The sequence below is a fragment of the Ictidomys tridecemlineatus genome, chromosome 4, assembly GCF_052094955.1.
Source record: "Ictidomys tridecemlineatus isolate mIctTri1 chromosome 4, mIctTri1.hap1, whole genome shotgun sequence".
In the NCBI taxonomy this organism is placed as follows: domain Eukaryota; kingdom Metazoa; phylum Chordata; class Mammalia; order Rodentia; family Sciuridae; genus Ictidomys; species Ictidomys tridecemlineatus.
In genome coordinates, this window is record NC_135480.1 from 66,213,169 (window position 1) to 66,225,431 (window position 12,263).

The following is a 12,263-nucleotide window of genomic DNA, read 5'->3' on the forward strand; positions in this document are numbered from 1 at the left end:
ATGTAAAATCCTGAAATGCAGAATGCAGCAGATGAAATTTACATTTAAAAAGATGATTGGCCAGCCATATCCTAACACAACAGGAGTCAGCTCTTGCCATTTGGGATACTGCAAAAATGTAGGTATTAATGGCAATTTTCAGTGTAAAGAACTTACTATGGTTTAATAATATCTTATGTTGTCTGTATATGACCCAAGCCCGTTTCTGTAATCCTCAAGTGAAGGAGTGTTTTAGTCAGCATTTTCCATCACTATGACCAAAAGACCAGACAAGAACAATTAGAGGAGGAAAATTTTATTTTGTGGTTCATGGTTTCAGAGGTCTCAGTCCATAGATGGCCAACTCCATTGCTCTGGACCCAAGGTGAGGCAGACATTATGGTGGAAGGGTGCAGTGGAGGAAAGCAGCTCAGGACTTGGTACAAGGAAGCAGAAAGAGAGAGAGCTTCCCTTAACAAGGACAAAATATAAGCCCCCAAAGTATGCCCCCAGTGACCTACCTCCTGAAGCCAAACCTCACCTGCCTATAGTTACCATCAATCCCATTTAAATGGATTGATGCATCAGTTCTCATAACCCAGTTATTTCACCTCTGCATGTCTCACACATTAGCTTTTGGAGGGACAACTCATTTAAATCCTAACAAGGGTGTTGGGATTGTTCTGGAACACTCTGAAACTGTAATTAACTTTCTTTAGCAGTACTTATAGGAAGTGGAACAACCACCATAGGTGGTAAGGCAGATAGGAAGGAGGCACTGGAGACTTCAAAGCTCTTCTAACATCAAAACAATTACCACAGGACATTTGAGCAGCAGCTGAGTGAACAGGGGAGGAAGGCTTCACCTGCCAAAAGAAAGGACTGTTTTAAGTTTCTGTTCTCTTTTTGAGATGGGGTCTTGCTGTATTGCCTGAGATGGCCTTGAACTTTTCTTCTCCTGCCTCAGCCTCTCCAGTAGAAGGCACTACAGGTGTGGGCCTGTCTAATAGGGGCATTTTAAGGACACAATGCCCAAGGAGTAACCTGAAGGGTGCAGCCTTTCAAATCAAGGACAAACTGTCCAACTAAGCAGCTGCAGAGGTTCTCTACTAGAGAAGGTTGGAAAGAAAAAAAGTGCTGTTTCAACTTACTACTTTTGTATGCTATAGAAGGTAGGTCTAGTCATTTTCAGTAAAAGTTCCCAACCACTAGAGCTCTCTGAAGATGGAGAAATTCCCTTTAAAGATGGCAAGTTCCTACTCACAAGCTCTGGGGGAAATAGAGGGGAACTGTTTATATATTATAGGTAGAGGAAGGAAAATTATTATTATTATTATTGGTGGTGCTGGGGATCAAACCCAGGGCAGTGTGCATGCAAGGCAAGCACTCTACCAATTGAGCTGTATCCCCAGCCTGAAAATTATCTCTTTTAAGAGATAATTTCAAAACTAGAATTCTAAGAAAATAGCAAACCAGCAATTCTTGTTGAGATATCATGCAGAAAAGGTAGAGTTATGAGCTCAGGCTCTGCCAAATACTGTTCTAGGTACTTGTAACAAAAACTTTTACTATTTGGGTCTGTCAAGTTTCTTTCTTGGAGTATTATCTTGAAAACGAAAGGTCTATCACTGTGGTAAGTATGTTAATAAGTCCCATTCAAGTTCTATGTATATTTGGGTGATCCTTTAGAGAAAGGTAATTAAAAAACTGAGGCCAAAAAAATAAGACATAGTGATTAAATTCACTGCTATCTTTATTCCTAGTGTTTCACATTACTAGAATGTATTTGGGCTCAATCAACATCTGTCTTCACATTCTTAAGTCCCTTTTCCCTACAAAGAATGAGGAAATTAGAGGTCAAAGTGTTATGTAATATGTCCAGTAAATGCTAGGACTTAAGATGCAAGATTCTTTGTTTATGAGAAAGTTCAATTTTCATTTTCTCTGGAGGCTGAGGGAAGGTGAATTTTACTTGTAGTCTACTTCCTCTCAATATCAGGGATTTCCATTCTTTATAAAACCTAGTCTTTATTAAACCAAATGAATTTCAACCCCACTAAAATACAAAAGAGGCCGGGAGCTGTGGCTCACTCCTGTAATCCCAGTGGCTTGGGAGGCTGAGGCAAGAGGATCATCGAGTTCAAAGCCAGCCTTAGCAACTTAATGAGGTCCTAAGCAACTCAGTGAGACCCTGTCTCAAAAAAATATAAAAAAGGGCTGAGGATATAATTCAGTGGTTGAGTGCTCCTGGGTTCAACCCCCAGGACCAAAAAATAAAATAAAATACAAAAGAGCAAGGTCCACAATACATTGTCCTATGAATTAAGAAAATATGTGAAAACATTTATAAACTGAAAAGCAATGTCCAAGTGATAGTCACATTACTAATAACAATTACAAAACAGTAAAGGTGAAGCAAAAGTTATTGAAGAGTCATGAACTACGTTAATTCAATGAGTTGCTCTGTGAATGAGTTTAGGAACCACCTAAACCTGCAGCTTCTTTCCAAAGATCATCTGGAAACTACCCACCATGCTAATAATGGCTGTAGATTCACTGGACTCCAAACCAAGCTGTGTTAAGAGCTAAATGGAGCCTTTGTTGGTTAGATGGGAAATACAGGGCTCCTGGCAATGCTAGAATGAGCTGGTTCCAGGAGGGGTGTTAACCTGATTTAAAAGGACTTGGAGGGGGTACTGGGAATTGAACCCAGAAGTACTTTACCACTGAGTTACATCACTAGTCCTTTTTTTTTTTTTTTCCAATTTGAGACGCTTATCCAATGGGCCTCAGTTCCTAGGCAAGACAGTTTTATTGAAGTTCTATTGAATCATTTTAGTAGAGAGTAATCAAGGTTGCATAGCACTATTTTCTTGAATGTCCTTCCTATTTTAAAATTTGGACTATAAAATGGGAAGAAATTACAATTGGATATTACTCTTACCTATTTTCCTTTTATTATACATACTTTAGATTTCAGACTGAATACAAATATTGATCAGAAGCCAAAATACCTCACACATTTCTTATCATTTCAATCCAAGCTATTCTTTCAACTCTGCAATTTTTGTTCGTGTCTCAACAATTACTTAAATAAATATATGAATAAATAGCAATCTAATCCAAATATGCATCTTTCATTTATAATTATCTGAAGCAAGAGATTTAAAGATGGGTAGTTAATCCATCTCACCAAATGCATCTTCCATGCCTGTTCAGTCATGCTTGAATATTCAGATTCAATTTATAGAGAATACGAATACATAACATTGTTAGAGGGAGGCTTCTGGCAGATCCTGTCTGAGAGGGACAAAAGGTCAAACAGTTCTTTTGCCGACCTGTGTCGAAGGCTCTGGGTTTGGTCAGAGGGTAAGAGTTGTCTAGATCTGGAATGGATCATTCATACAAGTAGGTTCTTGTCAGACCAAAAAACAAGACAACACAACGTCCCGCTAGGCAAGAGACCAGATGGAAAGTTACGACAAAATGTGAAATGGGGATGGGAATTAATGGCGGAGAAAACATTTCTAAGATTTGAAATGTAATCTTACCTGGATTGCTGGGGTTACCATCTTGGGGTAATGCCTGGAAATCTTGGGAAAACAGAATCCTATTGGAAACTGGTCACCCAAGTGAAAAACTAATTTACCTTCAAATAACCATGAAGCACTAATATAAACAGTCCTTGATTAAACCCATAGTTTATATGAAGACTTATACAGAGCTCTTTACATTTAGAACTTAGATATTCATAATTAGCTGATGAGTGGACACTTGAAATTTTTCCTATTATGTTGCCTGCAACAGTTTCATTTTGATCATCTTTGTCTGACATCAGTTCTGCCCCCCGCCCCGAAATTATTGGTGAAATAGAAGTATTGAGGCTTGCTATAGGTGGCAAGTTTTGGCTTTAACTAGATAACTTTAAGTTGATCACTGTGTGATCAACTGTTAAGGCAAAGAATGAATGAATACACATGAAGTTTTTAAAAATACTGAAGGCTTCATTGGGGTAAGCCACAATATATTGATATCTTGAGAAGGATCTTTTCCCATCCCACATACATTGAACAAGATTAAGTCTATTGTTCAATTTTCATTGATTTAACTTAATTATACATTTTCAGAGACTGTGCATGTACTACTATGTGGGATTGTATGTGGTCTAAAGGTTAGACTCTAAATTATTTTTAGGGACTATGTACAGCATAGATTCATAGAACATTAAGAAATAGAAGGGTCCTTAGAGATCATACACTTCAAAATTATAGTGAAAATGAAAGAATTGGAGGTCACGAGGATTATTTCACAAGCTAAAGCTTCACTACTAAACTAAAGGTGGTGCAAAGACTAGAACCTCGGGGTTTGTCTAACTCAGCATTCTTCCCACCACTTTTATTTTAGATGTTCAGAAGTTTACAATTCTGTCTGGTTTCTCAAAAGTCATGGAAGGTGACTCCTAATGGCCTTAGAAACTATAGTGCCTCCAGCTGCCTAGTCCATGAATGCTGTGAACCTTGCTCCATAAAATTAACAGTATCAAGTAAGAATTAAATCTCAAATCAATACTGGCTGATGTTGCAAATGTTTTAAAATGTTTTCTGCATTTTATCCTCTAGGCTTAAAGCTAAATACTGCTTTTTTCAGAGATGTCTTCTCTGGCACTTATCTATGCTTTTCCTGATTTTTTTTTTAATATAACTTTCTAGCATACATTTTGAAATAATACATTTATTTACTTATTATGTATCTTCTCCAATACATTCTAAATTCAATGAAGACAGGTCATTTCTGTTTTGTTAATAACTGTTTATCTGGCACCTAGTACAGTCTTGGCATATAACATAAGCTCAAATATAATTTTTGAATAAACAAATGAATTTCTCTCTATAATTATGGTTAAGGCAAGCCTTAGGGAAACCCTAATTATCCCTTTTATTCTTTCCTTAACTTGGTATGTGAGCCCAGGGAATTAAAGTTCCAGGGAAGTTGATTTTGCTGAGACTTTTAGCTCAGCAAAATCTACCAATTAGATTCAGAAATGGAATGAACAATTTTGTAGGATGCTGAGTTCTGTCAAGAAGATGCAGAAACCACCAGTTGCCTAGGTACATATAGGTACCTGCATTAGGCAGGTCAATCTCGACAATCTCAAGTGTCTTCGCACCCTAAGGTTTTGAAATTTGTTTCTTTTCAACTGTTTGATTTTGAATTGGGTTAAGAAAAATTACATACACAAACTCTTTAAGAAATAATCTAAGTTATCTAATGAGATTTAGAAAATTCATTATTCAGGCACGCATGCCCTTTTACAATTACTTAGTATATAAACATTCTACTGAACATACAGTTTGCTATAGGTCCATAAAAATGCAACTCAAAGAAGACTAAAAGACTAACACAAGAGTCTTAAAAATGTCTGTGCAGTTTTTTCTTTGGTGTGTATGTGTGTGTGTAGCCCAGGCTCTCCCACATTCTAGGCAAGTGCTCTCTACTCCTGAGCAACACCCCCAGTTCTCAAATCAGTTTTAAACACACCACACACACACACACACAAACACACACACACACACACACACACTTTCATGTGATTACTGTATCAACTCTGTGAAGAAAATTATGCCTGAGCATTTACAGAGTAAGTGGCTTATTTAAAGAACTAGAATTGTCAGGTTTCAAACTCCCAAATTACTGCTTGTCTCATATAGGCCAGGCCAGTTTTTTGACTCCAAGAATTACCTATTCTTTAGGTTTAGCAAAATTTCTATTCCAATCCTGGATATAAGAGATCTTTCTTCCAAACTTCACTGGGAAAGGATCAAGAGGAATTTAAGAATAAAATTTTTGATAGGGTATTAACTATCAGAAAGTTATAAACATCTAATCAGAATGGTGATAAAATATTTTAATACAATATCAAAATAATTTAATGCAATATCTCTTTAAAGATTAAGTTAATAAACAATTAATTAATAACAAGGGATTGAAGCCAGGGGTACTTACCCACTGAGACATATCACTAGCCCTTTTTAAAAAATTTGAGACAGGGTCTCACTAAGTTGCTTAAGGCCTTACTAAATTGCTGAGGCTGTTTTGAATTTGTAATCCTCCTGCCTCACTCTCCTGAACAGCTGGGATTACAGGCATGGGCAACCATACAACCATACCTGGCAAGATCAAATTTATTAGATGTGATTTCTTTCTACCCAATCCAATGAAAGAAAATTTTAATTCAGAATAGCAAGTTTGTTAAAGTGAATCCCCCGAAAAGCACAGAGAACAATATAGGCATTTATCACAGATTAAACAGCAAGGGAGAAAAGATCCAACATTTTATTTTTAGCTGCTAGTTGTTTCTCAAAAGTCACACAGGGAAGTAATCTACTGATTAAAGTTAAAGTAAAATATGCTCTCAGAGTTTGAAAAGAACTTTGAGACCATCTAGTTCAATTTCTTCCCCCTTTTTTTTTGGGGGGGGGTACTAGGGATTCAACCACTGAGGCATTCAACCACTGAGCCACATCCCCAGACCATTTTGTATTTTATTTAGAGACAGGGTCTTACTTGAGTTGTTTAGTGCCTCACCCTTGCTGAAACTGGCTTTGTGATCTGCCAGCCTCCTGAGGTGCTGGGATTACAGGCTTGTGCCACCACGCCTGGCTTCTTCCTTTCTTCTTTTTAAGACAGGGTCTCACTGTATTGATCAGTCTGGCTTCAAGTGATCTTCCTGACTCAGCATCCAGGTGACTTGCTTTTTTCTTAATTGAGGTAATGGATTTGAAAGTTCACTTGCTGTAATTAACCCTTCTTGGGTGTGCTTGTGTTTCCAGGAAATGCTTTCAGCTTTCTAAGAAAATCATGATCATTTCTGTTTTTTAACGTTTTGTACCTTATGGCAGAATAATTATATATTTATTTTTCCAGTACTGAGGTTTAAATCTGAGGGTGTTCTACTGCTGAGCTACATTTCCAGCCCCCTCCCCATATTTTAAAATTTTGAGACAGGGTCTCACAAAGTTGCCAAGACTGGACTCAAACTTGTGGTCCTCCTGCCTCTGTCTCCCAAGTAGCTGGGATTACAGGAGTGTGGCACTGTGCCAACCCAGAATAATTATATATTGAAATTCACATTTCTAAAGTTCAAACATGTATTCTCTGCTTGCACATTTGTTCAAGTATTGTGCCTCTGCCCTAGGGTACTTTTCCTTAACTAAATTTTCAGCTATAAAAGACATGAATGAGTAAATCTTGGAAAAGGGATAACATCTTTGATATTTTCAACTCCTAAGATGCACTGTAGGTAGCGTTCAAATCCCATCCCAAATCCTCCATGTGGCACAGATCCAAACTGACGAAGGTCCAAATACCTGTTTTTAAAAACAAAGAATTTTTACCTATAAACACTATATGAAATCAAATGTTATGATTACAATTTTGTTTCAAAAGTATTTTGCAACCATTTGTTATAGTCCACATCATTGTGGTAGACCAGACCAGTCTTTCCCCTCCACAGAGATAACAGAAACACAGAAGTTAAAGTGATCTACCTATACAAGTTTACCCAGACAGGCAGCAGTAGTTCCTGTTGTGTAGCTGTGGATTTTGGTCACCTGTTTTCCTTTTTCTTGTTAAATTACTTATGTACTTATATACAAAATACTTGCCTCATGAGGCTGCAGGAAATTTATAATAGCTTTACTAGTTTTTTAAAAAATATATTTCTCTTCCATATCTGTTATGTTGCTAATGATCTTTGTTCCTCCCTGTCATCCAAATCATATTGTTCAATACATGCAGGAGAATGAAGAATTTTACCTGACATATAACAGAAAGATATGCCCTTGATTAGACTGTATGCTATATCAGAGGCAGGCACTAGTCTTAATCAGCCTTTTATCTTCAGAGAATGTTCTAGAGTAAATGCTTACTACATGAAGATTGTTTAAAAGAACAAAAGTATATTCTTGAGGGCTTCAGTAAGAAGAAACTTCTAAGCTGGGTGCAGTGGTGCCTGCCTGTAATCCCTGTGACCTGTGAGGTTTAAGGCAGGAAGACTGCAAATTCAAGACTAGCCGTGGCAAATTTGTGAGGCCCTATGAAATTTAGCAAGACCCTGTCTCAAAATAAAAAATACAAAGAACTAGGGATGTGGCTCAATGGTTAAGTGTCCCTGGGTTCAATCTCCAGTAAGCCCCCCACCCCCAAAAAAAAGAAAGAAAAAGAAACTTCTAGTTCTTTGCTTCAGGCCCAGCAAAGACACCCCAAATCATTTTTCTGGTTGGCTAGACAGCCTCAGATAGCCATACGTTAGCATGTTCTATTCCCACTTACAACCGCATGGCTAAAAAATGGTATAAATATGACTGAAATGCAGATTTCAATATACCAGTATGGAAAAAGTAATTTTATGAAGAGAAGAAAAGAAAGACTACAAATATTATTATTATTGGTGGGAAAGCTGAGCTATATAATATGAATTAAACTAAGTTTATTGTTTCCTGAATGATCTGTAAAATCAATTCCACAATAAAACTTAAGCAGCACAGCTGATAGCCATTTGTCTCCTTAAGAATAAAGACTATCATCTATTTTCCACTATCAATAATAATGGCTGGATGTATTGATATTTTAAGAAGTTAAGATTAAAACTTATATCTCTAAAATAAAAGATGAATTGTAACTAGATGAGTTTAATCAGGTGAAAGAACAATATGCCAGAGGTTATTTAACATAAACTCCAGATTGGTAAGAACTATAAGGAATAAAGGAAAGAAACATAGTCTGAGTAATTAAAATGTTTGATAGCTGAATTCATTTTAAGTTTACAAGGCACAGAGACAGGGTATACTCTGATTTATGAAAAAACAAAATGAGATGAAAAGCATACCAAACTTTGTCATGAATACCTTTAGGACCTGATGGCTCTTAGAAGTCTAGTAATAGTTTCAGATGTCTCTAAATTTCTCATACATTGATATCTAACCACTGACATGAATGTCTGCAAACTGCAATCAGCAGAGAGATTCACTTTATTACATTTTTCTTGCCTTTGCATTAATAGATAAAAAATTCAATTCTATGAAAAAAGTTTGCCAATGTATATATGATCTGATTATTATTATATTGATTCTAGGGTAACCAGATATAGAAGAGATGCTACAAAATTTGAGGGATTAGTTACAGATTTTATTTGCACAAGGCACATAAAATAGGAAATGACTACACTCTGTTCAGGGTCATGGGAATACAAATAAAAACTTCTATGTAATGCTCAGCTCAGTGGCTAGAGTAAGAATCATTAAGGGTCTCATTCTTACCATTGGTAGGCTTCTGTGAGTCCTGATCTATAAAAGGAAAATAACAGAATTGTTTTAGGCAATGGGAGTAAATATACATAAATGTATTATTGTCAAATATTTATTCTGAGTTGCGTATAAAGAGCTCTTTGTAAAGAAGTAAACAACAAAGCCTGTGCTCTCTATACAACAGAGTCAAGAAGCTGAAACTTTATAGTAAGTTAATCAATAGCCCAAGGTATTATTCAATAATCAGTACAGACAACAGGTGCTATGGAATGAAAATAGAACCCCAAAGAAGGGATTCATCTGAGATGAACTTCTTATTCCGTGTCATAATTAGGCCAATTCTGGTGGCACATGCCTGTAATCCCAGAGACTGAGACAGGAGGATCTTAAGTTTGAGGCCAACATGGGCAACTTAGCAAGACCCTGTCTCAGAATAAAAAATAAAAAGGGCTGGGGATGTGACTCAGTGGTAGAGTGCCCCTGTGTTCAATTCTGCTTACTGTAAACAAAACAAAATGACATGACACTATTATAACTAGTTAAGGTGTCTGGCAGACCTGAATGAACAAAGGACACATGGACAAAACCTTCATTCTCATTATTAAAGCAATAACAATAATTCTGAGGCTGCCTTCATAATATTGTTTCAATTTGTTTCTTGTTTAACTTGAGAAAAATGGATAACATTTTAAGTTCTTTGTGCTCATTAAAGTTGATCTTAGATCATTAAAAAGGTGTTTGGGACCACAGGGTATCTGAGTGATGAGAATGCTGAAAAATTTAATATACAAAAGTACAGAAAATAAGAACAGCAGCCACAGACAGATCCCTGATATAGGGAAACATATCTCTACTTCATTAGGAAGGGTAAATTTGGACAGTATCAAATATTAGGTAAACATTTAATGTTATGAGGAAAGGTTTCCTGAAGGAAGGAAGCAAGCAAAAAAACAGACCAATTAATCTTTCAACAGATGAGGTTTCTTGCCACGTGAGTTTTATTGTGCTTTAAAAAAATAACTCATGAGATTGGGGTTATGGCTCAGTGGCAGAGCACTCGCCTCGCACGGGAAAGACCCTGGGTTCAATCCTCAGCATTTCATAAAAATAAATAAAATAAAGGTATTGTGTCCAACTACAACTAAAAAATAAATATTTTAAAAAACCTCAGTGAACATTCAAATACTTTCCATCTAAATATATGACCCTCACTTCAATTCTATAACTTTCCCAGGACTTTCTAATGCTTTAGTAGGAGTAAGGAGGGCACAGGTAATAAAGGGTCTTCTCAGAACCTATTTACCCCACTTCTGTTGGAACCTAATATAGCAGAGCAGTTCAGAAGACAGGAATCAGAGAACTGCACTGCCCAAGAGATTTACAGGTTGGGATCTTGGAAAAGCATCAACTTTTAAAGCATTTCTCCGTTTGGAAAAGAGGTCGTAGAGGTCGTACAAATGGCTAATTCAATAGGATATTTTCAAACAATTAAGGCTTTCCCAGGTTGTGAAGAAACCTAGTAGTATCTGGAAAGGATTTAGCATACAGACATGGGAAAGTCTTTCTTTTTTTTTTTTTAAGGTTAGCAGAGCAAAGTAGAAATCATGGAAAACAGAGGTTTATAACCTTGGTTAGTTTAGGAAGTCACTGTGGTTTGTTGGCAGACCATGCATATACTGGAGTGGTAGTTCAATTAGAAATATGATTCCCTACTTCCCATCTCTAAAACATTTTCTATGTGTTTATGGAGCCCTTTCCCAGGTCTCCAATAGCAATTTAAAATAAAGTTATTCAAATAGCTAAATCAAGATCCATATAGAGGAGACAACCTGAGGAGGGAAATCTGCTTATTCCAAGTGCTAGCTTTGCAGATATTTTTAGTAATTTTCTTTTTCCATCTTTATCCTTTTCCTGGTTTGATCTGTCTTTATGTTCCCATGGGAGTCTGCCATTCATAAAAAGGGAAAAGAAAAATGTAGGACAAGCTTTGAGGGGGAAACATCCCTCTTCCTTTCTTTAATTTTTAAAAAGGCTACTTTCCACACCTATGTACAGGCAAACACTGCTGTGGGCTTGTTTGGTCTTTAAGACAGTGAAGCTCAGAAAGGTTAGAAACACCTTGCTTAAGGCAATAGAATCTGAGATGCAGGTCTGTAGGTCCCATGTGTGTTTCTGGTACTTTCTGTAACTATCTTTGGGTAACTCTATCCCAGTTTCTGACATGTGCTTCTTTTAGGTCAGAATAATACCTGGCCAGCTGTTGCTTTAAGAAGTGATACCGTTCCTCCCTGAGGCTGCCTCCAAAGAGCTCTCCAACTCCAGGAACAAGAAGATCAACAGCAGCTACCTAAACAGGAAAAACAGTCATAATCAGCATTACATTTTCAGGTGATTCCAGCAACAGCTACTCAAGCAAGTGGAATGTGTTTTTAGATAACCTTATAACTGGCTATTTTACTGCTTACCAGTGTCTTATTTACATCTGTCCACATTTCTGTCATAAATATAAAATGTTTAATATTATCTTTAGAATAATACTATAGAAGAGCCAGGCATGCATGCCTGTAATCCCTGTGGCTTGGGAGGCAAAGACAGGAGGACCGTTAGTTCAAAGCCAGGCTCAGCAAAAAGCGAGGTGCTAAGCAACTTCGTGAGACCCTGTCTCTAAATAAAATACAAAATAGGTCTGGGGATGTGACTCAGAGGTCAATGCCTCTGAGTTCAACCCCCAGTTCTCCCAAAATAAAATAAAATAAAATAGGGCTGGGATTTGGCTCAGGCTCAGTGGTTAAGTACCCCTGGTTTGAAACCCCTGTACCACAAAACAAAACAGTGCTACACAAGTTGCAGGTGGTCAGTTTTTCTTCTCCCCTCCTGTCAAGAGTGTATTTTCTTCACAAATGTGCTGTTCACTATAAAAATTAAAAAGTTTTAAAGTTATAAATTATTAAAAAAATCAGTTATCAGGCTGGGGATATA

General features: G+C 36.9%; 1 protein-coding gene across 8 annotated transcripts in view; it reads right to left on the bottom strand.

Moving 5' to 3' along the window:
- Positions 1–279: 279 nt before the first annotated feature.
- Positions 280–12,263, bottom strand: part of Nars2 (asparaginyl-tRNA synthetase 2, mitochondrial) — a 140,991-nt gene continuing 129,007 nt past the window's right edge. For 5 of the 8 annotated variants that reach the window (XM_078046753.1, XM_078046750.1, XM_005323249.5 and 2 more), the window contains 3 exons: positions 11,534–11,631; positions 9,297–9,323; positions 6,298–7,346 (listed from right to left, as the gene is read on the bottom strand). In XM_078046753.1, coding sequence (XP_077902879.1) covers positions 7,202–7,346; positions 9,297–9,323; positions 11,534–11,631 — 270 coding nt within the window. In that variant the 3' untranslated portion in view covers positions 6,298–7,201. Of the gene's footprint in view, positions 846–1,714; positions 3,573–6,297; positions 7,347–9,296; positions 9,324–11,533; positions 11,632–12,263 lie in introns of those variants that run through there. The other 3 variants (XM_040284998.2, XM_021725133.3, XM_040284999.2) reach the window with 3 other exon arrangements.